The 27,768-nt window shown below is 42.3% G+C and overlaps 2 protein-coding genes across 2 annotated transcripts in view; one reads left to right on the forward strand and one right to left on the reverse strand.

Annotated features, from left to right (window-relative positions):
• Positions 1-27,768, reverse strand: part of TG (thyroglobulin) — a 204,517-nt gene that overhangs the window by 49,956 nt on the left and 126,793 nt on the right. The gene's annotated exons all lie outside the window — the stretch shown is intronic.
• Positions 524-27,717, forward strand: SLA (Src like adaptor). Its single transcript, XM_007066758.4, has 8 exons — positions 524-772; positions 6,301-6,394; positions 13,278-13,377; positions 17,353-17,439; positions 18,782-18,885; positions 20,616-20,747; positions 23,954-24,086; positions 25,348-27,717. The coding sequence occupies exons 2-8, from the start codon at positions 6,316-6,318 to the stop codon at positions 25,565-25,567; spliced, it is 855 nt and encodes a 284-aa protein (XP_007066820.2). The 5' UTR covers positions 524-772; positions 6,301-6,315; the 3' UTR covers positions 25,568-27,717.

Below are 27,768 nucleotides of genomic sequence, written 5' to 3' on the forward strand. Positions count from 1 at the left end.
TCTCCCTCTGAGACATAGGGATAAAACTGGGCACAACAGAGGTGTTCTGAGGTTTAGTTAATTACTTGGTATAATGCAGTCTGAGACATTGAAATGAGAAGGTGCTCTATGTACAGGCTTTTGTTCAACATTGTTTATGTGTTGTAGTCTGCTCAAAAACATTAAATATTTTGCAATAGGAGTGGGCTAGTGTTTGGACCAAAAGGCTGAGAATAAAGGAGGGTCTTGGGATATAGTCTGGCTGGAGCGAGACTCAGCATCTGATCTTGGGCAAAGCTTTGTGTTTCAGCCTCCCAAACTGCAGATCAAGAAAAGGCAGGACCTTACAGAAAACAAGCTATAGGCTTTGGAGGTTCAACTGTATTGGATAAATGCATTAAGAAAACAAGAACAGCACTTTATGTATAACTAGCATAAAACACAGATTATTTTGCTCATTTTCATTATGTGATCAAACAGACCCTCGTGTTAAATACTCAAAACCTCCCTGTTTTCCACAGCCCACAGAAAAAGTGTCACTGACACCTTGAAAGCAACAGGAACCACATCTGTTGCAAACACTTCATGCCTTCCTTATTTCTCTCAGAGGAAGTATGTGGCCTGTTTGGCAAGTGCCGTTCTACATGATAGGGTGAAGTTCACAACACTCTCATTTGGCTGGCTGCTTCTCAACCTGATCAGTTAGATACTGCAAGCAACATGAAAACTCCATCATGCCTGCTCCTTTTGTGAAACAGCCTGCAAAGTGGAATACCATGCTCAGCATTTAAAGGTAATCATTGCTCTGATGCTGTCAGGATAGCATTCTCTGCATACTGGGCCAAACCTTCCAGTCCTCCTTCCAGCTAAAGGCAGTTTTGTCCCAGTAACCAGTGCAGGATTTGGACTTTAAATATAAAAAGCCATCAAAGAGAGAGATGCAAAAGGTCCATTGGATCCTCTAGTCCCTCTCCCTGCTGGTGTTTGTAAACATGAAATGAGCAAAAAGAAAAGGAGGACTTGTGGCACCTTAGAGACTAACCAATTTATTTGAGCATAAGCTTTCGTGAGCTACAGCTCATTTCATCAGATGCATAAAGTGGAAACTTTATGCATCCGATGAAGTGAGCTGTAGCTCATGAAAGCTTATGCTCAAATAAATTGGTTAACTTTATGCATCTGATGAAGTGAGCTGTAGCTCACGAAAGCTTATGCTCAAATAAATTGGTTAGTCTGTAAGGTGCCACAAGTACTCCCTTTCTTTTTGCGAATACAGACTAACACGGCTGCTACTCTGAAACATGAAATGAGCGTAAATTATATATTTCTACAAAAAAAATCTTAAAATAAAATGAGAGAGGGAGACAGATGGCCAATGGTGAAGCAAACGTTTGCATGCGATAATCTATGAGAAACACCACAGATATAACAGCAGGTTCATTTCTTAAACTCAAATTGTCAGGGATTCACAAATGAGGTTTCTCTGTGTTTTGCATGGTACTTGGATTTCACCATTTGTGCAAACTAGTAAAATGTGTTGTTTCAAATGTATATGTTATGGAATAATGAGTGTGCTGAATAAAAGTGACACACTCCCCTATGTTTCCCAAAGATGTGTGGAATTTAGCCACACACTTTCCATGATTAATTCTTTGCAGATGCAGGGGTTTAATAAGCAGTTAATGGAGAAAAAACACCGAGCATATTATAAATGATGAACCATGGAATTCTTCATTTGAAATGTGCTCATTTGTAAGCAACTTCCTTGGAGAACTGGGATTAGTCAAGTTTTTGCTTTGGGCAATATCGCCTGAGCATTCTGAATATATCTTTGAAAAATCTCTGGGAAAAAGCAGACTACTTTCAGATATGCAGCACTAATTGAAGTACCTCAGCATGACACTGTCTTAAAAATAGATATTGCGTGTGAAAAAAACTGAATGGTACATATATTTTGAGCCAAATTTAGATCCATTTCTGCAGGTACAAATATTTGGTACAAAACTGTGCTCACAATTATTTGGGCCCACAATTTAGGTTGCTAAGTCGCGAGTCCTTCAATGAGCTCGATATGGCCTGACCCCTGTGCCTGTACAGAGCCCTGTTGAAGTCAAAGGTGCTCTGTTTGGCACCATACGGAGAGCTAACTGCAGGATCAGGGTCGTAGGTCTTTAAATACCTGAGATGTGGGTGAAATCAAGAAGCAAAATGCCAAAGCAACCTGAATTGTGCTTTCAGAAAATTGTGGCCACAATTATTTGCAGATGTAAGGAAGGCTATGGCGTTGGGACTGAAAATGCAGCTCTTATGGTGAAATTCAAACTTTCCCGTTAGAGCCTGAGTAATTGGTCTCTGTGTGGGGAAAGCCACTCCTAGACCTGCAGACAGACTAAGTGGCATCAGTGCAGCACCTCAGTGGCTACCATGCCTATGGGTTGAAATAAGATTAATACAAGAGTTTGAACATGTTATGAACAGGACTATCTGACAGGGTTGCCTACAATAGCAGGGGACAACTTGATGACCCAGGAGGTCCTCCCAGTCCTGTTCCTAAATAGCAGCTCCAGCAACTCCACTTCTCTATGCAGGATATTGGCCTATTGGAGCCATGTAAGCATAGCTTCTATAATCGCGCCTTACCCTACATCCAGTAAGCCTCTCTGCGCCATCCTTTTTGAGACGGGCATAGAAACCTGCCAACATAGCACATAGGGGATGGAACCCTGTGTGTTTGCTCAGCCCATGTACCAAGCTTACACAGGGTTTACATGGTACATAATGTCTGGAGTAGACTCTCCACTCTCGGGTGAATTTCAGCTAAACAATTACAGTTTCATAGGCATTTAGTTAGATGACAGAGAATCTGCTCATCCATAAGGCCACAATATATGCTGCTATGCAATTTTCTGCTGTCTTCTAGTGGTGTATGTTATATGCAAAATTCAGGAAAAATAGCTTAGCTTATTATATCTTGATGCAGCGCACTGTTTGTAAGTACATACTATTTATCTGCACAATCCATTTATGTACTGAAGAACCATGTGTACCACCCTTTATTTAGATCAGTGGTTCCCAAACTTGTTCCGCCGCTTGTGCAGGGAAAGCCCCTGGCAGGCCGGGCCGGTTTGTTTACCTGCCGTGTCCGCAGGTTCGGCCGATCGTGGCTCCCAGTGGCCGCGGTTCGCTGCTCCAGGCCAATGGGAGCTGCTGGAAGTGGCGGCCAGTACGTCCCTCAGCCCGCGCCGCTTCCAGCAACTCCCATTGGCTTGGAGCAGCGAACCGCGGCCACTGGGAGCCACAATCGGCCGAACCTGCGGACACGGCAGGTAAACAAACCGGCCCGGCCTGCCAGGGGCTTTCCCTGCACAAGTGGCAGAACAAGTTTGGGAACCACTGCTTTAGATGAATGAAATACTACATAAGGCTGCTACCCATATACTCCGGACTCCCTTGAACTTACTTAAAAATACAACTTAGGAGCTGCGGTACAATCCAGGAGCAATTTGAAAACGCAAACACGTCCCCTCTGAACAGCTCCCTTCCCATTTTCAAATGCCTAGGAGGAAAGAGGAGCTTTGGAACATGCCCTGAAGTGCACAAAATGTGCCGTTACTCTGGATAAGTGCATAACGGCAAACTATATTGTGTGCCAAATGAACTGAAGTCCAAGGGCTGTTCTTTGCACTTTGGATAAGTGAATTGTGGGAAAGAGTCACAACTTTTCACTCACTTCCCAAATTATTTATTTATTTTAAAACAACTGTCATTAGTGGCAGTGAAATTTAACATGGAAAATGTCACTGAGATATATTGTAAAAAGTAGCTGTGGTGACATAAAAACCCTAGCTCTAATTGCATGAATGCACAAAACTTTATGTTCAGAACTTTTTAGTTTTCTAAACAGCAGGTTCTGCCAACTTTAGCCTCACTGAGCAGTTACCTGAATAGGTGAGTAGTCCCACTGATCTCAGAAGGGCTACTCGTGGAATAATTTGAAAACTAGGACAAATGGAAAGCACCTCATTAAGGGAGGAATAATCAATTGCACAAATACAAAATGGGAAATGACTGCCTAGGAAGAAGTACTGCACAAAAGGATCTGGAAGTTATAGTGGATGACAAACTAAATGAGAGTCAACAATGTAATACTGTGGCAAAAAAACCGAACATCATTCTGGGCTGTATTAGCAGGACTTTTGTAAGCAAGACATGAGAAGTAATTCTTCCATTCTACTCAGCACTGATAAGGCCTCAACTGAGCATCACATCTCAGGAAAAATGGGGACAAATTGGAGAGAGTCCAGAGGAGAGCAATAAAAATGATTAAAGGTCTAGAAAACATGACTGATGAGGAAAGATTGAGAAAATTGGGTTTGTTTAGTCTGGAGAAGAGAAGACCAAAGGGAGGATATGATAAGTCTTCAAATACGTAACGGGTTGTTATAAAACAGAGGTTGATAAATTGTTCTCCTTACCCACTGAGTACAGGACATGAAGTAATGGGCTTAAACTGAAGTAAGGGAGATTTAGGTTAGACAAAAATTATGACTGAAAGGGTAGTTAAGCCCTGGTAGTTAATTATCTAGGGAGGCTGTGAAATCTCCATCTTCGGAGGTTTTTAAGAACAGATTAGATAAACCCCTGTCGGGAATGGTCTACAGAGTACTTAGTCTTGCCTCAGTGCAGGGGACTGGACTAGAGAACCTAGCAATGTCCCTTCCAGTCCTACATTTCTGAGATTCTAAGAAGGATGCAGAAACTGGCCATATGTTCTTAGTTTCAGCAGAATATACAGGTGCCTAATGTGCACATTACATTCAAGAGGTATATTTGTCGCTATGCACAAAAGTCTTACATACAGCTCAAGTGAACAGTTTTCATTTCCAAAATTTGTAAACCTGAACATTCAAGAACACTCTACATATCTTAATGTGGGGTTTAAGCAACATAACTCCCACTGAAGTGAATGAGAGTCAGGAGACTAAAAAGTTTTCATATATTTAAAGATTTAGGGTAAAATTTTCATTAGGGTCTAAGTGATTTAGGAGTAGAGCTTGCCGGGAATTTTTTGACATCTTTTGTTGGAAAATGTTGATGTGTCAAAACTGAAACTTTTAGTGGAAACATATCAATTTCAATGAAACTTTCACTGAGGACTCTCAGGAGCAGGATGGAATTTCTGGTCAAAATCTGAGAGGGAGAACGGAATTTCTGGTCAAAATGAGAGATTATCTAAATCTAGCCGATTGTGAGTATGGTCAGCAGACTGTGGCCCCAAGATTTAAGGTGTCTTTGAAATACCTAATGTAGATAAGATCGATGAAATCAGCTTTTTCTGCACAGTTCACAGACTGTTTGGTAAATACAGTAGGCACTGTGCTTAGGATTTTGTAGGGCCAATCCTATCGGTTTCTCAGACTAACAGCCTGAAAGAGATAAAAATCATCTGATTTTAGGTAATGGTGTCAGGACATTTTGTTTTGTTGCTATTTTAAACAAGGCATTACTTAACTATTCTGACTGTGAAACTAGGCTGTAACATAAGCCAACGTCTGACTAATGGTGGTTCTATTCTATTCCGTTCTAAATAGGTTCTTATAACAGGTCACAAAGGAACTTTCTATATAGGGGTTAGAAGGAACTTTTTCTACAGCCAAGTTCCATAACTGCTCACTGCAGTGTTTCATGCATCTTCCTCTTAAGCATTTTGTACTGACAAGACAAGATACTGGACTAGATGGATCCTGGTTTCGTCCAGTTTGGCAATTCCTATGTTACTATGGGACCTTTCAGAATCAGAAAATTTTTGAGCCATTCTTTTTTTCTTTTCTTTTTTTTTTTTTAATTTCTTTGAGCACCTACAGCAAGACCAGAATTGCGTCAAAAGGAAACTGCAAAACAATTCTGCCTGTACTTGGCAATGAAACATCAAAGCCAGCTTTGACAACAGATACGTCAATCTAATCAATTGCTTCATCACTTCAGAACTCCAAATGTTGAGAAGTACATACAAACAGAAAATACATGAGTATATGTTCACCGTTTAGCTCTGACTTCCTATTATGCTAAGGTAGTGGTAATGGAAACTTTTGCTTTGTACAGTACTTCTTAGCAACTTCCCTAGTTGTGGTTTTCTGCTATTCCCCTGATAAAAGCACCAAAGTGGTGAGAGTTTTGCAAATAGATACTCAAATGCATGTAAAACATCAGCTTTCAAAAGCCAACTATATAAAAACTTGAGAGTCTGAAATTGGGTCATTTTTATGCATTGGCACAGCGGGTGCTATCCTGAATCCCCTTTTTATGTCTCCTTTGTTTTAGTTCTGAAGTGCATTGATGAAAATAAAGAGAGCAATGGGAAATACTATGAAAACAACAAGAGCCTCGGCAGAAATAAATGTGCCACCCCAAAATGGTAAGCACTTTTTAATTTCTTTGAGGAAAAAAGTTACTGGAAGCCCATGGTACATTCATATATGCATTTTTATTCACTGGTCTGACATATGAAAAAGTATGCTTGAGTGTGCTATGCAAGACCGGAGGTGTACAGTATAAGGTGTTTACTTTTAGGTGAGTTAGAACTCATTCTCTAGGAGTCATTTTTTAAAAAAATAATTTTTAAAAACAATTGCCCTTTAGTAGCACTCTTTGTGATGAGCTTCCCACAATTCAGGAGGCCCGGATCTTCTCCATAAACAAGAAATTGCACATTTCGGGTGTTTCCTGTGCATGTTTTACAAAACCTATTCCCACATTTTGCTTTGCTCAGGTTTTGTTGGTTTTAATCCCAATCTGGGAATCCTAATAATAATAATTCTGCACTCACACTGATCATTTCAAACATTTGCACCAAAATTAATATGCAGCAAACTTTCCATGCTGCTAAAAGTTATATGAAGCAATGACACATTTCAAGGACGGCAGCTACCAAAGGGGGTGGGGTGGGGGCTAGGTTGTCAACTGGCCCTATGTAGACCCACAGGGAAAAAATGTATAAGGCCTCCCACTATGCAGCCTGGATTGTGAGTCCAGGTGGGAGGGGGAAGAGACTCGTGGCATTGCTACTCCACACCACAAGCAAGTAGGTAGGGAATGGGCAGAGCTCACATGCCACAATGTGCCGGCCAGCTGGCACAAGGGGGAAGTAAGCTAGTCTTATAGAGGGATGCAGAAAATTACACCCCCCTCAGGTGCAAAAAGAGAGTAGGGGAAACAAATATGACTCTGAGTCATACTCCTTTCCCAGGGCTTCTCTGAGGATGGCCCAACTATGTGCCAGTTCTTCCTCGGGGCAAGGGATCAATCTGGCCACGAGGGGCAGAAGCTCCAGCACTATTTTCAGCACGAGCCAAGAACCAGCACATCTAAAGTATCGATGTTTTGGGAAGCTGAGCAGCTCGGGGATTGGTAATGGCATAAGGAGGAAGGTCCCCAGTTCAAATCCAGTTTAGACTGATACTTACTGAAAGTTGTTACTGTCAGATGGTTGGGTTCGTGGTCTGTGTGAAATGAGGTGACAGTCCCAGTCCAGTTCTTTGCAGAGGTGTCCAACTTCCATTCAGTGCCCTTGTTGGTCTTCCCAACAGAAAGCAAGAACTGAATGGCCTTGAAAAATGACCTATTCTTTCTTTCATAATCACGGCCCTTTCAGGCTGGCATTGGGGAACACTGATTAGGTAGGGCAGTGAAGTTTGCATTGTTACTGATCATGCTGTACTTGTTTTGTGGATACACCCAGGGCTTTAGGGCTTGATCCAATGCCCATGGAAGTCAACAGCAATCTTTCCATTGACTGAAACAGGCATTGGGCCAGGCCCTTAGTCTCTATGGCTGGCAATCCAGCATCTTTCAGACAATAAATTCACATTGCCAAAAACTGAATTTCTCCCTCAGTCGGTGTTTTAATGGAGTAAAGGGTTTCAGGATTCGGTCCACAATTTTATAACATTTTAAATACTTTGGAAAAAATGTTTCATCCTGGCTCATTTCAACAAGACACCAGTGATGCTGAAACTGAAGGAATGAAACAGAAGGGTAAAGGAAAGAACACTGAAGAGGAAGGAAAGGCAAAGTGGACCGTTACTTTGAGTCTGACTAGCTGTTCTGAGGTGATAACCTTTGTCTTCTGATCATTAGTTTTCCCTCCCATTCAGACCTGCACTCAGGTCATACCCCTACACTTTCCCTCCGCCCCCAGTTTTAGTGCTGCTCAAGGCACAAACAACAGAGGATCTTGTATTTTAAGCACAGCGCTAAGCTAGGGGTATTGCGTAATTTGGCACTACTCTAGCAGGCACCTCTGAGTCACAATTCTTCCCCTGCTTCCTCCAACCTATGCCAGCAGGCTGTTGCCAACTGAGCTGTGCCAGCCAGAAAGCAAGAGTGTGGGTGTGCCAAACCCGTGAAAAAATGCTGAAATTGGGCTTGTTTTCGGCTTAATTGGCTTGTGAATTGCTTGTTGACTAGTTTTTGGCTTGTTGCTTCTTTTTGTTGATCGGCTTCTGGCAAGCGGGGGGGGGAGGGAGTCAGGGGTGCACAGCGGGCCCACCACAGTCCCAGACTGCACACCGGGGGGATCTAGTCACATAGAGTGTTGGCATTCTTAGGGATTGGTTTGTTTTGGCCTTGTTTTGAAATGGGATTAGCTTGATTTTTGGCTTATTGTGAAAGTCGGGGTGCTTATTTACCACGTGAAAGTTGGCAATTGTGTGTGGGACCCAGGCTTTGCCCATTCTTTGCCCCTCCCTGCCCACTTACTTCAGAGAGGAAATCTGCTGGTGTGTAGGTTGCCCCAGTGTCTAGGTAACTAATGCATGGGTGTTACAGGCATTATGCCCCTTTGCTTCCATATATGGGTGCATAGTGCAAGTCACAATATAGTCCTTATTGAGCAGGGTAAGGATATGACTATGCTACGGCTAGAAATAAGTCTCCCAGCCTGGGACCACATACTTGTGCTAGTGGGGCTTGGGCTAGCCTGCTAAAAATAGCGGTGTGGCCGTTGCAGAATTGGCTAAGCCTTGGGCTAGCCACCCAAGCTAGGAGCCAGGGGGTCGGGTGGATCCAAGCTTGCGTGACTAACCAAAGCTGGTGCCACAACATCCGCACAACTATTTCTAGTGTGCTACCTGGAGCCCTGATAGCATGAATCCATTTACCCGGCCTGGGAGGCTGACTTCCAGCTACAGTATAGACGTAACCTAAAATATTTCATCTTTAGCTTCATGCCTCACAAGACATCTAGGGGATATAGGCACTGTTCCCTCTAAGCTGTGTGCGTGTGTGCACACAGATCCTAAACCCCGTGCACACAGTGAAACACCGCACGCACAAAAATTTGCACAGAAGAAATTTTTTGTGCACATGGTCTGTCAAAAATTAGAGGGAACATTGGATATAGGTATCTAAAACAATCATGCACCATGTATTCAGGCATAAATACTGTAGAGAGAGCACCTGATTCAGTGGAAATAACTGTTCTTAGATTTTCCCTTTGTAACTGATGGACTGTTCCATTTTAGAGACTTCTTATATAACTAACAAACTGCTAAGGAAAGGATGGGTTTCAAAAACCTCACTCAGGTTTTAGTTTGACATAACCAAAAGCTTTTTGGGTGGAGCTGGGCCAAATGTATCAGATCCCTTCAGAGCTTGCATTAGGGGCAGAAGCATGGTTGTATGGTCCCTGCATTGAAGTACCAGTGTTTGAATTAGCCACTGGCAAACCCGAGAGTGATTTTGATTTTGCAAAACCAAAACCCAGGAAGGTTTGGATCCAGATTTCATTTTAAATGGAACCCCAATGTTTGTGAAATGGGGGGGGCAGCTGGGAGGGTTCAGATAAATTAGGTTATTTTGTACCATCTCTAGTGTAAACACAGGCACTTTAAAAGGATGTAGCTGGTGCTATGATCACACCTCCTGGTTCAGAACTAGCAAATTAATGTGCAAAATTGAAACAAAAACAGAAGACAAATAAATTGGTTAGTCTCTAAGGTGCCACAAGTACTCCTTTTCTTTTTGCAAAGAAAGAAAGTGTAGAAGATCTTTTTATATTCACACAAAACATGAAAAAATACCTCCTCCCACCCCACTCTCCTGCTGGTAATAGCTTATCTAAAGTGATCACTCTCCTTACAATGTGTATGATAATCAAGTTGGGCCATTTCCAGCACAAATCCAGGTTATATATATATATATATATATATATATATATATATATATATATATAAAAAGATCTTCTACACTTTCCACAGTATGCATCCGATGAAGTGAGCTGTAGCTCACGAAAGCTTATGCTCAAATAAATTGGTTAGTCTCTAAGGTGCCACAAGTACTCCTTTTCTTTTTGCGAATACAGACAAACACGGCTGCTACTCTGATACTTTTCTTTTTGAGAAGACAAAAGAGTATGTCAAATAAGTACAGATCCTGCAGCCTAGAGACAAAGTAACACATCCACTGGTGCATAGCAGAATGCAAGCCACCATGTAAGCAAGCGAGAAGGGCTGATAAGAACAGTTAGTTTTCCACTACATATCTCAGTATGGAAACTAAACCTTGCATAAATAGCTTCATGATTTTAAAATGTGATACTAAGATACTTTCATAAAATGCAACCAGTTTAAGCAAATGCCATTTAATTTGGAACTATCACTTGTCACTTTGCTTTGGTAGTTCAGGGCAGCAGCATGCATTTTTCAGTGTATCAGTGTATTCTTCCCTATAATTTATCTCCTTGCATCTATTTAGTTGGGGATTGGTCCTGCTTTGAGCAGGGGATTGGACTAGATGACCTCCTGAGGTCCCTTCCAACCCTGATATTCTATGATTTCTCTGCCATTCCTGAAGAGGATTCTACATTATGCACTATATACACTAAGTCAGGTCTTGTAAGACTAATGTACAAGGCAGCCTTTCACAGACATCGGGATTTGTGAACTTCTGCTGCATAACAGAAAGGTAATTTGAGGCCAATTTAGGGTGATCAGATGTCCCAATTTTATAGGGACAGTCCCGATTTTGGGGGCTTTTTCTTATATAGGCACCTATTAACCCCCATCCCTGTCCTGATTTCTTACACTTCCTATCTGGTCACCCGAGGCCCATTCAGCTCTTGATATATTTTATAATTTTAAAATGATACTAAGCATACTACACTAGGCTAAAACCTGGGAGTTGATCCAAAAGCACATCCTGGGGAACCCACCTCACTTAACTCATTGGCACTGGCACGAGAAGCTTCTGACGCCGTTTACACACATGCAACATGTTGATTAATTCATTCCTCCTTTAGAGCTTGACTCTGCAAGTCCCTATGCAGAAGAATCCTTGTGCAGAACCTAAGGTTATCCTTAAGAAACCTTACTGCTCCTAACTGCCTAACAGTTACTACTGTTAGGGCTACTTCCAAACGTGAGGGTTTACAGGGCCAAACTCTTATAGAATGGCAGTCTGTCCTTCGCTGAAGAATCCCCTAAATATATATCCACTAAACAGATCATCTCTCCCCTGGGCTCTGGTGTGAGAACAAGTATCCATACAAAACTGTTGTAGAAATTATTGATTTTTTCAATTATTTTCAATCCAGCAAGGTACCCCACCCACCAGCCTCAGTAATATAAGAATAAGAATAACCTCTCTCAGCTCCTTCAAATCCCTCAAAGCCCACTACTTTTGGTTCGCCTTCCATTAATATTATTAATTGTCATTATTACGAGGGATTATTTGTAGAGTGGTATTGCCAGCCCAACTCCCTCCTGGCCTTGGTTCATGATGCTGGCCCCAGATTTTAATACATTGTGTGGGTTAAAAATTATCTAAAGAGGAATTAGAAAGAAATAGACCTAGCAGGAAGTATGTATGTGCATGCAGGTGTGTGTGCGAGCGCACACTCTTGTGACCTTCCTTTTCCACTCCCGTAATGCACTTTGTTTCTTGTAATCCCTTTCTGTGCAAAGTTGAACTGAGACAGCAAGCGCGCCACAGGCCAGGGAGCTGAGTCTGTCGTTGTTAAATAAAGAATACTGTCATATCACATTATTTGAAAATATGGTCAGTAGCTGTAATGTACACTGGTTTTGAGGCAATCCCCATTACAGCAAATGGGCACAAATTGTCCCTGCCAGAACCCAGCAGAGGCTGCTAAGACCCAGGTTGGGGGAGGGGAGCAAGTAGTGTTTGCACCATCATCACCCTCGCCAGCTATTTTGCCAAAGAGCAATTTTAAATTACTACCAGGGCTCCAATGGAAGTCACAATGTACCATGCCGCTCTCTCCCCACCTCTTAGTGCTTTTCTGGCTGGCTCCAGGCCCCTCACTAGAGGGCACTGCAGTTGCCTTCCACTGTCACAACCTTTCTCCATGCAGAATTTCCACCACTCAGGAAACCTGAACTCTGGGGTATGCTGGAAGAAGCCAGCGCATCAAGCCCCACATCAGCACTGTGTGCAGAAAGATCCCCACTAAGAATTTGACCCTAGGAAGCCCTGAGAAGCCTCTCACTGGGAGCTGTAGAAGCTTGGTACATTTTGGGTTCAGCCCTGTGAAGATGTGAACACTTGCAGAGCGTAACTTCAGTTCCTGCAGCTTCACTTGCAGTGCAATTCTGGACTGGTGCAGGACGTTCCTCCCAAACTTCCTCCTTTCTGACCTCAGTTCTCAGAACTATGTTTGTGCGTGAATGAGGAAACCACACAAATTTACTTTTCCTTTTTTTAAAATGAAAAAGCCTCTCTCTTCCATCACCACGACAGCTGCAGCGTGGGGGGTAGGAGCGCCATGCAGCCCATTAGTTACTCAGTCTAGTAACAAACCATAAACGTAATAGGAAGGAGACACTGATTTTCTGGTTTCCTATTATTTTATGAAAAGTTCCCCATCTTACTACACTTAAGAAATCTATTTTTGTACCTTTGAAAATATTAGTAAAGACATAACGCAATGAAAGATGCCTTTATCTAATATAATACACCTGATCATCAGCATTACTCATATTGTAGTTTAAGCCATTCATGCATGATGGTATTATTCAAAGGAGGCCATTTCCTAATACTATGCATATTTATTCATTTTGCTACTTTCAGACTGAGTCTCTCCTTTACATATGGTAATTATTAAACAAGGTCAGTCTGCAGAAGGTTTTGGCTAACTAGAAGTAAATAAAGATCTACAAACTTACAGGTGCTCCTGTTCACACTGGTGTACAGTAGGTTTTGAGGGTGACTTTCTGAAGACATCCACCCTAGCTATGAATTTTATAATCCTTTAAAAAATTACATTTTCATCTTTTCCCTAGGTCAGGAGAGCGATATCCTTGCTGTCCTCTGTGATTATCCCTCCCCGGATATAAGCCAGCCAATATTTCACACAGGAGAAAAACTACGTGTGATATCAGAGTAAGTTGTTCCTTTTTAAATTAACCCCTGATACAGCTGATGTGAGATAGGGAACAGCTTCTGGTTTATGCATTTGATGCTAGACGAATGCTGTGGTTTTTGTTTCTATTGAACAGGAGAACGTTCAAGGCCTATTGTTGCTGGGAAAGCTGCTTATTGCTCAATGTGCAGTTCCAGATGCAGCGCCTCCTTTCAGGCACTCACATAGAGCTCGATCCTGCGAGTGCTTAACTCCCACTGGTAATTCAGGGCACCAGCACCTCACAGGATTGAGCGATAGGAAATTCCAGGTGCTGAGTCAACATACAGGGCCCAGTTCTAAAATGTGGGCTCATCCTGCAGGATATAAAATGGCATTACTTGCATGAGACCAATTCAGCTTTGGATAGGCATTTGAGTACTTAACCAAATTGAACCAATTTTAGAGTTGGGAAGGAAAAAATTCTTTATCCTTAACCAAACTTTTCCCATAGGTTGAAGGTCTCTGGACTTTAGACACCTGTTTGGACCCTCAGATAGAGATTACCCTGAGCCATGAATTTCAGATCTGGATCCAAATCCTACTCATCACTTTCTCAGAGTTCTGAGGGATGCAGACTTACAGGTCCCATTCCGACCCTTCCCTAATGTATTATAGACATACAGACATTTAGTCCCACACACAAAGACATATAGAGCCAGATCCTCAGCTGGAGTAAACTGAAGTTAATAGTCCTGATGATCCACTATGCCCATATTTCGGAAGTAGTGGAGAGTGGCAGCCAGAGGAACTTGGCTGTGGCTCCTTGATCTTTGTCCACCCAGTCCTGACAAAAATTAGAGAAGTAACCAGTCTCCTCTAACTTTCATGAGTGGTACAAAGGACCTTACAACAGTGGAGGATCTGGGTCGTGGTGCTCTGTCAACCATTCCCCATCTGGACCATGCCCTACCCTGGATGTCCCATAAGGAGAAGGGCATATCAGGGGAGGGACCCTGGCATAGCAGGTGGAAGAGCTTCCACCAGCTTTCTGATGATAGAATGTTTCCCTACATAAGGGCAATTCTCCATCATTGTGTAAATAGTGCTAAATGGTCTTAGCAGACTGGAGATTCCAGCCCAAAATAGCTATTTAGATTTAGAACAGCTAAGGCTCCTGCCCATATATATATATATATATACACACACTGTACATATGCTTCATATAGTATATAGTACAGTCCTACTGTTAATATGGAACTTTGAAAACAAGATACACGTAGCACATATTTTTGTTTGTATGTTTGTCTGTTATGTACTGATCAACAAGTGCTGAAGTAAGCATTAAATGGAAAGTTCTCTTCCTGTTTTGATTCAGGTATAGTGCAGAAAAAAACCTTGCAATGTTCTATGCAAATAGGCACAACTCTCCTAAACTGAGGATCTATTCTCCCCGCTGGGGTATGTGTGGATGTTAATGGGAGCTACGGGTATGCATACACTAGCAGGAGGTACAGTCTCTCTCAGGTCATTCGAGAAATACACCTCTCCGGGAAAGAAAAGGAGAGACGCTAGGTTGGTTAGAGCAGCAGTGACAGGAGAGCTGCCAGGTCAAACTCAACCTTTCTATGCTGCACACATTGCTCCTGTTATGATATTTTTCTAAGCCTTTTATTCAAACAACTCTGTAAAGGAGAGACAGTTCACAAGGAATAATGCTGAAATCACCACACTCACTTGGGACTCAAAACATTGCTGGTAATCATCTGCATGAGCCAGGGCAGCAATACAAAACACAGAATCTACTCAGAATAGATTACCTGTAATGATCACTAGTAACTGGAGATGGTTAACAGTGTTAGGTAAGCAGTGCCATATTGGCCCCTGTGAAGATATACGGAATACCATTCCATGGAGGTCAGAGGCCAGCAGTTGACTTACTGGCTGGCTGATTACCCTTGCCCACTGCACCTGGGAAAAGACCTCCAGCTTAACTGGCTGATCCTCAAAGGAGGAGCAGGAAATGGAGGGCACTGCCATACCTCCCGGAGGCTGGAGCTACTGTTGGGAGGAACTGCTCCCAGAAACAAAATGGACAGAAGGGAGACTGCAAGAAGTCCTATTATCAAAAGGCTCTGAGGTAAAAGCCAGGAACTATGGGTTGAGGAACTTATGCAGGGGTGAGGGAGAGATTAGTTTGTTGAGGAGATTGGGCGGGGGCGGGGGGGGGGGGGGAAAGAAACCACAACAACTGACTCTGCTGAAAACTATCTTCATTGGACTGGGTGAGAAGGTTCAAGGCAGAATTCCCCCAGGGACAGAACTGGCTCATCAAGAGCAAGCTGGGGTCCAGTTGGAAAAGTGCACTATGAGACAGGCCCCCAACCTCTTAGAGCCCCTCACAGTCCGCTCACTCCCTGGACATCATTCATTAGGGGCAGAGTTAACTCAGGGTGGAGGTCCTAGTTTGGATAAAAGAAGAAATAGGAGTCTACTCAGGAGAGACTTTTTTCTGGGCAAGGTTTTGAGACTGAGGGGGTATTTTTTAATTATTCTTGCCTGACTGGATAATAAGAGGATATGTGAAAATACCACGAGCAAAGTTATTCTCATGGTATGTTTTACCTCACGTAGAAACAGGAAATCCCAAAGATTTCACACACTAAAACCCTGCAGCCTTGAGATTTCCAGCCCTTATTGACAGACTTGGGTGATGCAGGTAATTATCCGAGTTCGGGGCAGGGTTACTGAACCAAACTGAACCTTCTGAGGTTTGCCATCACTGTTGCTCACCCGTGACAGTAACAAGAATGCCAAAAACTGGAACCTCTTTCTTATTCTCAGTGGGTTCTATTCACTCTCAGCATACACACTCAGGGCTGGATCCTAGGCTGGTGTAAACTGGCACATCTCTGCTGATTTCAACAGAGCGATGCTGATTTACACAGCAAGGCAGAGCCCAACGCTGATTTTCACTCTAAGCACTGTGATGAACCTTCTAAAAGAACTTTCAAATTGCATGCAGTTCACAGTTGCAATAGAGATACAAAACCTCAGAAAACAAGGGGGAAAAACAACGGTTGTTATTTCTGTAACCCCTTCCACTAATGACTTAAGCTTCACACCATCCCTGTGAGAAGTAATATCGCTGTTGCCTTCTAACAGATGGGGAAACTGAAACACAGGTAAGTGAGGGCTTGTCTTCAGGTACAGCGCTACAGCAGTGCAGCTGTGTTGCAGTAGCACCTTAGTGGACATGCTGTACGCCCCGGGAGAGCTTCTCCTGTCGTCGTGGCTAATCCACCTCCCTGAGAGGCGGTAGCTATGTCAACGGGAGACACTCTCCCACTGACATAGCACCGTCTATGTGGCAGGATAGGTTGGTTTAACTACTTCGCTCAGGGGTGTGGATTTTTCAGTAGTTACACTGATACAGGTTGGTAGTGTGGACCTGGCCCAAGTGATTTGCCCAAGATCACAAAGAAAGTTTGATGAACAGCCAGGAAAAGAACCCAGGTGTCTCGACTCCCAGTTCTATTGCTTCAGCCACCAGGCCGTCCTATTCGTCAGTGCCTGACCTGCAGTTCATTGAAGTAAATGAAAAGATTCCCATTGACAACAGTGGGCTGTAAATCAGTCCTATTAGACTGTAAATCCAATCTCCAACTAGACTTTACTAATGCTCTGTTTCTAGCTGTAATAAAGATGTTCAATATGGGAAACTTATTTTTGACTACAGGAATAGGTTTCACTACTTAAGCAGCAAATGGAACAAATTTATTGTTTAATATTTAGCTTATTTCTGTGACCAATTTAAACAATAATGCAGCAAACAGTGAGATTTAGAAGATGAAATAATGTGAACAAAAGAAACGTAGATCTATGCGTGTGTTTCTGAATACTCAGATTAGTTAACAAATATTGCATGTTAGCCCATTTTCTGCCTTAGCATGTTTCTAAAATGAAGGCAGGCTCCCCAAACACCTTTGACCATACCCATCTTCTTGCTTTGACAGTGAAGGAGGTTGGTGGAGAGTCCATTCCCTCACTACAGGTCGAGAAAACTACATTCCAGGAAAATGCGTAGCAAAAGTTTACCATGGGTGAGTACATGCTTTCTCCACAGCATTCCAAAACTACAGGTGCTGTTATTTCACACATACCATAGTTTATAGTATCAACATTTCATCCTTAATTAGGGGTCCTAAGTACTATCATAATCCAAACAGTATAATAACAACCACTACCACCACCACCACCACCAGCAGTCTGCTAGAAAAATCTACGTCAAGCAGAGATGACCTGAATTAAATATCTACATCTGAATTTCTTTTCACTTTGGGGATATTTCAATCCAGATCTAAATTTAGCAGCTGTTTTTACCAAAGCAAAACTCCAGTTCCAAACACGCAGAAAAACTTCTGATCCACTTCTGGATCCAAGCTGCGAGCTTTGGGCCCATCTCGAATTTTAAGATACTCATAAAAAGATCCAACTTATAAGAACTCAGGTGAAATTACTGCTATGCACAAGGCCTATGCACGATTTAAGTCTCAATTAAGACAATGTGGCTTGAGTGGGTCCCTAGGCTCGTCTTCTGCACAGGGGTGAATTCCCCTCTGGTGAAGGAAAACTCAGTCTGAGACAAAATTGGAGTTCATATGAAAAACAGACCAACTAGAATAGAAGGGAAACTTCAAAAGGCTAATGAGATCATTCAAGAAGTGAATCCCTGCACATTAGAATAGATACTGAAGGTTCAGAGGTTGGTTACTGCCCTCAGCCCCAACTGAGGAAATCCATTAAAGCATCTGCCTAAGTCTGTCACTATTGAGCAAAGCATTTTACCTGCTTAACTTTAGGCATGTCCTTAAATTCTATTGACTTCAATGGGAATTAGCCCATGCTTACAGCTAAGCATGTGCTGAAGCCTCCTACCGAAGGTATTAGATACCTGACAGTAGGTGGTTGAGAAAATCGGCATGCCTGGTTCTACTCTCCCTCCGGTAAAGCCCATTGAATTAGACCTGGTGTAAAACCAGAGTAAAGTGAGATCAGAATCTGGCCTAGCATATGCAGAATAATTACACCTTTGTCCATGGATTAATAAACGTGGGTAATGACTCACAACAATAAGAGGTTTAGTTAGTTAAACTCAGTGACTTTGTTTAACACTAGTAAATGTTAGTGTTTCAAATTAATCAAGCTTGAAGGGTTTTTCCCTTTCTTATAGGGCCATTCTTAATGAAAGTACTGGCATGAGTGAGAAGAGCAGATTTACCCCATAAACTGAGAAATAATCCTGGGAATAGTTAAGAAAGCAACTGCAGAAGGTTACAGTGTCATTTTTGCAGTCACTTTTCTAGCTAGTCCTGCACTTTAAGGGCCACACGCTGTTCTCTTTCTCATCCATGTCATTTTAGAAGTTCTTTTCCTGTTTCACAGTTGGTTATTTGAAGGGCTGGGAAGAGAAAAAGCAGAGGAACTTCTACAGCTTCCTGACACCAAGGTTGGCTCCTTCATGATTAGAGAGAGCGAAACCAGGAAAGGTGAGAAAACATAACATTCCCCTCTGCCCATCTCAGACTGCGACATCTCCTTTCAACTGGGCTTTCCATAGCTCTTAATTCTCTGCCTTTTTCACTTCACACACATCAGTCCAGAATTCTAAACCATATATAATAAAAAAAACCCAATATATTGCACAGTGCAACATCTTCAGCAATCACCTACATAACAAGCAGTGCTGGAAACATGGAAAACTACGGCTTTGGAGAGTTCCCTAATCACTGGCGCATACAAAACATTTAAACATTGTTTATTTGGGTTGTAGCACCCAAAATGCCCTAAGGTCGCAAGGCATTTCAAACAGAGAGGAAGACCCAAAGGATGGGCAAAAGGGTCCCACCCTTTGCCTCAGTCCACAAAGATGCACAAAGGTGGGGGTGGAAAGGAACGTAAAATACATAAAGAGTAACTAAACACTTCTTATTTAGCTGTGTGGTTGTTTTGTTTTAACTTGACATTTTCTTCTGACCATCCTTCCACCACCAGACTGGTTGGTCAGAAAATGGGCTCATCCCCTAAGGAAAATTTAAACTTTTTGTCAAAAAATTAAAACCTAAAACATTTCAACCAAACCCAAAAAAACATTGATTTGGGTGGTGCCTCAGGGGAGTTGTTATGTGGGTATCTCACACCTTCATTCTCCTCTGTAGGCTCGGCTCCCTGGCTGGACTACATGTCCCATGATGCACAATGGTCTCCTCTCTTGCCGAGCAATGCATCATGGTGTCCCTGACCATAGTATGTCATGGGAGATGTAGTCTGGCTGGGGAGCACAATTTTTCAGTTTTTATGCGTGTGTTTTTGACAAAGCATCAGAGTTTTCCTCAAACCAGACTCTTCGTGAAACATTTTGACAGTAAATTAGGTTTTTGACAAAACACTCTTTGGAAATTTTTCATCCAGCCTGAATTTAAATCCCCTCTCAGCAATTCCCAGCTTCAGTTCTAATGAGTGTACTCTTCTTTCTTAACATTTGGTCCCTTCCCTCCTCACAAATGAGTAGCTCATTTATAAGTTGGATAGCAACACAAAGTGTTTTCATTTTACAAACACACAGAAGTTTCACACCCAGAGGGAAGGACGGTGAACAAACTTTGAGTCACCTTGCATATTTTTAACTTTGCAAGGTGCAGGGTGATGGGCACAGTATAAGAACATGAATAGAATAGGGCCCCCTCTGGCCTGTTAAGGAATGGTATTAATGGGTTTCAAAGGGAGTGTCCATAGTAGTCCTCCTGCTCACATGGCTCCGATATAGAGTTTCCAAAAAGTGCAGGGTGAAGAATTAAATGTGAAAAAATTCTCAGAGCTCCATGGAAAGACAGCAAGGGGAAGAAATTAAATAAAAACAAACAGGTGGGGATTTTCAAAAGTTCCTAAGGACTCTCATTCCCATCTAACTCTTTTGGGCCCTTTTGAAAATCCTACCAACAAGCATAAAGGAAAAATTGTTGGAGCTTTAGAATGACTCACCTTCAGGGATTTAAGGCTATAACTGCTGACCCTCTGCTCCATCTGTCTATATTTGAGATCTATAAATCAGAAAGGTCATTTCGCTTTTTCAGATTCTTCAAGGGCACACCTGTTACTGTGGCACCACATTTCAGAGCTGGTCTGGCTTTAGTCAGCATCCACAGAGGTCTGTGCAATGCGCCTTTGTTTTCCTAGGATTGTGACTACTTGATGTCATTTGGTTCTCCTGTTTCTGCAGGATTATATTCATTGTCAGTCCGGCACAGGCAAGTGAAACATTACAGGATCTTCCGCTTGCCGAATAACTGGTATTACATCTCTCCACGGCAAACATTTCAGTGCCTTGAGGACCTTGTGAATCACTATTCAGGTAAGTCCCTTGAGACTTGTAACTGCAGGAACACAATAGGTTTCACCAGCAACTGAAAGATATCATGCAGTGCATGACACAGGGGGGTCCTGAGACATGACTCAGGATCTTAGGTGTTACTGTAGTACAAAATAAATAATAATTAATAAGAGAAATTTGGCTTCTGCCCACTGTATTTTTTTTACTTCACTTCATACCTCAATTCATATCTCCCCCATTCCTCCACTATTAATCCAGCAGAAAGAAAGACTATAGCTCAGCTGAGTACAGGCAGTACAGATAGACAAAGCCATGTTAAATGAAACGAGACTCTGATAATGGTTACAGCGAACACTGTTCAATGTAGCACCACAACAGCGTTTCCCCCCTGGAATGATGTGTCAACTGTATTAGCTTGTTCACACCTACCATACTACACAACCTTGTTTGTATCAGTGCATGCTGGGAAAATTAGTCAGTTACTCTGTTATTGCCTTAGCTGCTTAGTTCTGGATTTATATTAGTGTAACTCAGAGCAAATATGGCCTAAGACCTCAGAGTTTGTGTAATCATTATGGACTAAATTCTGATCTCAGTTATACTGATGTCAGTCCAGAGAAACTACTTTGGTTTTAATGGAGTTACTCCAGATTTATGTCAGTGCAACTCAGATCAGAAAGTAGTCTTATATCAAATACCACAGTTAAGTAAGTGCTGCAATGACATCATATGAAAACCAGAAAGGTTTAAAATGAAAGAGGAAGAAGGATTGGAATAAACTAATCACACCATACTTGTGAAGAATAAATGGTTCTAGTCTTTCAATTAATAACAACAATGAAATCATTTAAAAGGTGTGAAGCCACAATATTTGCATAATGCTGGCCAAATTGAAATACTGTGTGTAGGCCAAAAAGCCTACTTTTAAGAAAGGAAGGAAAATGTTCTGTTTAATGACTTGTAGTAATATGATAAAAGGAATTTTTTAGACCAGTTTGTGGAAGGAAGCAGTAATAAACTTGACAGGATACTAATCTCTTTTCTGAAATGTTTTAGTTAGTTAATTTTTCCCTTTTTTTAAAAAAAAAAGTATTTCTGTAAAGAAAGGACATGAGAATCTGAAACTTTATAATCCATAACATCTGGATGGCAATGATCAACATTTTGTCTCTGAATGACTTTCGCCTCTCTGAGAATATACAAAATTGATAGTGAAATAAGTGTATGGAAAAAACCCCAGAATTTACCAATTACATAGTGCTATTCATTAGCACAGGTTAGAGCAGTCAAGGGGCAGCTCTACTTTGTACATTGGAATATTTTACAGTATTCACAGTGGTGAACATGTGTTGATGCTTTGGTTGGGTAAGTTACACATGATGGACCTGATTGTCTGCCGCTTTGTCTTTTGCATAGTCATGTACAGCAGTGCAGAGTGAGAGCAGAGTAGGTGAAAGTATGACCCAATCAGAATAGTAGCATTTTACACCCATGCTGTGCCCTAATGGTGAATGCACTGGCCTAGGACCAGGAAAACCAACGTTCAAATCCCTGCTCTCCCACAATTTTTTTGTGTGACATTGGGGAAGTCAGTCTCTCTATGCCTCAGGTGCCCACCTATGAAAGGGGGATAACAGTCCTTCCCTTCCCACGACGGTTTTGGGAAGCTAAATGCATTAATGATGATGAGGGGTAAAGTAATGGATGCCATACAAATAACTCAGTGAGGTGTAAATGACTATGCAAATGGCAAGGCAGTGCAAAATCCGGCTCTATTTCTCCAAATCAACACCCCTCTTTTGTCTGATATACCCAGTCAGAGTCCACATCCTTCTACATAACCTCAACAAGCTATGTGATACAAGGTGCTTCTGAATACCAACACTTTAAGAATATAACTAAATCAAAAGCCTCATTATACACATTTAAACTGTGCTAGAATCCTGTATGTGCTCTTCTCAAACAGGAACCTAATTAGGAATAGAACTAAGCTTCAAGAATACGGCATAGTTATCAACTTGCCATGTGTATATTTCAATCCATTCTGCCCCAACGCACTTTACTGCACCAATATTCCCTCTAATTTTTTACATCCATGTGCGGAATGAATTTTGTTATGTGCACCAATATGAGGTGATGTGTGGTGGGGGTGGGGCCGAGGAGTTCAGAGTGTGGGAGGGGGATCAGGGCTGGGGCAGAGGGTTGAGGTGCGGGGGGGGGGGGGGGGGTGAAGAGGGCTCTGGCGTGGGGCTGGGGATGAGAGGATTGGGGTGCTGGAGGGGGCTCAGGGCTGGGGTAGAGGTGTGGGAAGGGGGTGCGAGCTCTGGGGTGGGGCCAAGGATGAGGCGTTTGGGATGCAGGCTGCCCCAGGGCTGTGGTGGGGAGAGAGGACTCCCCTCAGCCCTCTCTCGCTGCAGCAGCTCAGGGCTGGGTGAGAGGTACCTCTTTTGGGCTGCAGCAGCTCCGGCAGGCTTGGGCTGGCCCGGGGGAGAGGTGCTTCTCCCCAGCAGCTCCGGTGGATCTAGACCGGGCCAGAGGAGGGGCTCCTCTCCCCAGCAGCTCCGGCGGGGTGGGGCAGGGCTGGGGTGGGCCCAGCCGGACGTGGGGCTCCTCTCCCCAGCAGCTCCAGTGGAGCAGGGCTGGGCTGGGGGAGGGGCACCTCTCCCCGGCTGCGTGGCCCTTGATAGTCTGCTGCATGACCGTGCAGCTTACGGGGAACTTAGCTGCATACCATCATTGCCACAAATAGATCTGTTTTTTACTCACTGTGGCTGCTATTCACCCTGAGCCCAAAGCCAGCACAAGGTTCAACCACTCTCAAAATAGGGCTTAGGTGGGAGATAAGTTGTGCACAGGCCTCGTATGGCCTTATGCTCAGGAGTGTTATCATTAACAGAAAGGGTGTGGTTAGCTCTAGAAAGTCTGATGCCCTCAGCCGTTACACTGGAGTTACAGCAATGTAAGAACTGTGGTAAGCAAGTAGGCCCAAACATAAGTAGCAGCATGTTACAATAAAACAGCTAGTAACAAAGAACAAAACCACCTAACACAGTATGCCATAATGCAATTCAACAATTGTATGCCACAGTGTCCAGCGTCTAAATGACTATTCTACTTACCACACACTCATCTCCAAGAACGTTTAGTGGAGAAAACATTGGTGATAGCAAATGAGATGCTATTGCGCAATACTGGATAACTCATCCTGTATTGGTTTCTTCATTCAGAGGTACCTGATGGTCTGTGCTGTACCCTTACAACACCCTGTCTTGCTCAGTGCACTAACAACAATGCAGCGAGGAACCAAGAACCGCCTGTCGTGATGAGGAACAAAAACTTCAACTGGAAAAACATTCACAGGTACCACATCTTCCATACAGCATCTGAGTCTACATGCTTATTTTCAACATGTTAAATATATACTTGCAATTACAGAAAATAATAAGAAACTATTCACTTCTGCTGATGTCAGTATTAAGGCTTAAGGCTGAAATTTCCCAAGCCAGTGAAGGCTTTGTAACAGGGGAATTGGGCATCCAAATCTCTCAGGTGACTGAACATTTCAGTCTAAGTGTTCACTGATGCAAATTTTGCTGCATTTAACTGCCTCCACAGGTTCTTATTGGCAGATATAGGGCTGCTCTGGGTAACATGGTTGGCAATGAAGTCTGCCAAGGATATTCCCCCAATAAAGACATACACACACAGTTTACACCGGCTGAGAATCTGGCCTACTATATCTAAGAATGAATCCACATAGTCTGAAAAAGCTTCAGCTTGCTCAAATTGCAGCAACACAGGCCACCATGAACAAATTATCCCAGACTTCAGCTCTCTGCACGGGCTCCTAATTTAATACAGAGCCCAGTTGAATGCCTTTCATGATATTCAAAGCCCTCCATGGGATTTGTAGATCCATGAGTGGAACTGGAGAAAGAGGGTCAGGTTTCAGGAGGGAGATAGTTTGGCATCACACCAGAGGCTCAGGTAGGTAATATCAGACAAAAAGCAAGCCTTTCAGCATAGAACACGTCTCTAGGCATGCTCTGTAGAGATCTCTTTCCTACAAATCTAGTTGCCTGTAGATAGATCTAGCCACCTGAGAGATCACCTCTCCCTCCACAACTAGATCCTACCAAGACAGTTACTATCCACCTAACCTGTGATGCTGTCAACCAGTGTGGGAGGGGCTCATGAAAGCATGGAGCTGGGCTTGGACAGAGAAAGCTACTCCCACAAGAAATAAGAATGACCATACAGAAATAATCAATTTTAGAAATACATGCTCAACTCATTTCTTCAATTTAACCTTCTCTCAATAAGCTATGCAGCTCCCTCCTCTCCTCAAAACAACCTCATTCACTTGCTCACACAGACAAAACCCACACACTACTCAAGCTATTTCTCCTACAAGCTGGGAAGAAAGATTTTCGTTCTTTTTTTCTGTATTTTATATACATCAAAGTTGCTCAGATATTACTGTGATGAGGTACATTTAAGGAAACAGATGAGACACAGAATTGATCACAATCAACTGTGAGCCAGGAGTTTTCTTATATGCAACCATGTAGCACTAACAAACTAGTAAATCCAGTATACATAATTTTTTTTTTTTTTTAAGGCTGCAGATAAGTAACGAAGAACCAGAAAACACACTGGCCATGGATGATTCCTGTCTCAGCTATGGCCTCAGGGAAAGTATCGCCTCTTACATCTCCCTAGCAGGGGAGGACAACTCTTCTTTTCTGAGTACTAGAAAGAAAAAAAGCCAGTCTCTCATATACACTGGAAGCAAACGCAAGAGTACCCTCCATTTGCCAACTACATATTATGAAGAATGAACCTGAGACAGATGCAGTCCACAGAAAAAGAACTGAGATGTAAGAGCAAACCATGATCACCAGGCAGTCCTACCACAGCTGAAAGACACGCATACCAGCGGATGATCAAAGAGGAGATTGAAGGAAATGAAGCCAAAATTAATGCTGGTTTTGTCTTTGTATGTATTTTGAATGTTAACCAGATACTTAAAAAAAACAACCCTTCTCAGTACTCTGTACGTAAATAATAACACACTGCACCTTTAATTTGCTCATGCACAGGTTATAATTTAAGTTGAGAGAGGAACTCTAACTAAAAAATGATAAAGTGAAGCAAATGACTACTCAACAAAAGGTGAAATCACTGCACCAAGGGCCAGAGCAAGGTCTGGGCACCACTTAAGACTCACTTGAGCCTTCATACTAGGCCTTATGTTGGCACCATCCTTGAGAGAGAATATTACATAGTGTTATTTGAAAAGGATGGGTTTGCTGTTAATCACCTTTACGGCATCACTAGAAGACTCTCAGAAATAAGGCTATTCTCTTCTGGATGTAAAGTTATTTCCATCTCTGCTGCAGAGAAATCAGGAGCTCCCTGGCTCCCCAAAGACAATTAAAACGCAGCTGGTATCTAGCTTCCAAGAACTGCTTTGGTGACACTGAATCTAGACTGAATTTCGTCGTCTTCGAAAAAAACAAAACAAACCTGCTCTTTGCAATGGTTTAACCCAGCTGCTGGCAATGCCAAGTGAAATCACAAGACAGAGCAATCTTGGAGTTGTTCTTCTCAGTGAGCTAAATGGCTTCAAAGTGGATACATGGTTGTAACAGAGTAGAATTCAGCTGCTCAGACCCAATCTAGTAATATACACCAGGAAGCAAAGGTTTTAAAGTGAAATATGTTCAGATTAGGTCCTACAGTCACAGTGAGTTGCAGTATGTCTGAAATTTGTGTGAAAGTGCTCAGATTTCAAGTTAATTTCTTGAAAGCTGCATATATTTATGTATAATATTTATATTAAATGCTTTTTATTTTAAACTATATAATAGTTTAGCAGCAACAGGTACAAGAGATTTTTTTTTCTGAACATCTTTTCTGAAAAGATACATGAAATAGCAATAACAGAGGGGTTCCCAAACTTTTTAACTGCATAACCCCATTTTAATGAATTTCCTGCCAGGACCCCAGGCAGCATGGAGGATACCATTTTGAAGAGCAAAATGGCGTCCTCCACACAGCGTGACCTCACACACACACACCATATGTGAGGTCACACCACAGAGAGGATACCATTTAGCTCTACAAAATTGCATCCTCTGCACACTGTGACCTCTCATGTATGGTGCATGCGAAGTCACTCTGAGCAAAATGGCATTCTCCATGCATTGTGACCTCTCACATGCTGTACATGTAAGGTCATGCTGTGCAGATCAAAATGGAGTCTTCTGCATAGTAGGGATGGCTGTGACCCCATCAGCTGATGGCACGACCCCATTTGGGGTTGCAACCCACAGTTTGGGAACAGCTGCAATTAGATATTACCTAAAGCCATCTAGTGACCAATAGATTGAACCATCATAGACTAAGTATCTTCTGATGCATTTGTGTCTTTTTTTGTATGTCTGTAAATGAGATCACAATTTGGCCCTTTGAACCCTGATTTTCCAGTGCCTTCAGCTTCCGATAGTCATTTACACCTGTAGGAATAAAACTGTACTATCCATGTACATGAATTGAGATTTTTTTTAATTTAATACAGCCACTCTGCACAGGTCTAAATGACTATCCAAGGTAGGGAGCACTGGAGAATTGGGTCCTTTATGGATATCTTCTGTACTTGTCTTTTAGCACAATCTGTGTATGTCTGTACTTTTTAGATCCTATAACAGATCATCTACACTAGTGATAAAAGTTCACAGTGATCTATGTAAACAGTCCATAGTCTGATTAAAAACATTTGGGAACGTTAAAACGTGAATGTAACTTACTTACAAATAGTGACCACCACAAAACAAAATGGACTCAGGAACTCTAGATGTTTGTACACTCTAATATATTGCTACTAAAGGGTCCGGCTCTTAACCAATGAAGCATATATGTGAAGCATTACCATTTTCTAAATCACGTCTTTGTATTTATTCCCCATTAAAATAAAATGTAATCGCTATTTAGCGCTATGTTAAGTTTGTTGTCTAGGGTAACCTGAGGGATCATTAGC

The sequence above is a fragment of the Chelonia mydas genome, chromosome 2, assembly GCF_015237465.2.
Source record: "Chelonia mydas isolate rCheMyd1 chromosome 2, rCheMyd1.pri.v2, whole genome shotgun sequence".
In the NCBI taxonomy this organism is placed as follows: Eukaryota; Metazoa; Chordata; order Testudines; family Cheloniidae; genus Chelonia; species Chelonia mydas.

Excerpts from the sequence above, each read along its gene's own strand:
- SLA (XM_007066758.4), top strand. The coding sequence starts at position 6,316 with ATGAAAATAAAGAGAGCAATGGGAAATACTATGAAAACAACAAGAGCC. Across the intron at positions 20,748-23,953 it reads CCTTGTGAATCACTATTCAG|AGGTACCTGATGGTCTGTGC; the intron begins GTAAGTCCCTTG and ends TTCTTCATTCAG. Across the intron at positions 24,087-25,347 it reads AACTGGAAAAACATTCACAG|GCTGCAGATAAGTAACGAAG; the intron begins GTACCACATCTT and ends TTTTTTTTTAAG.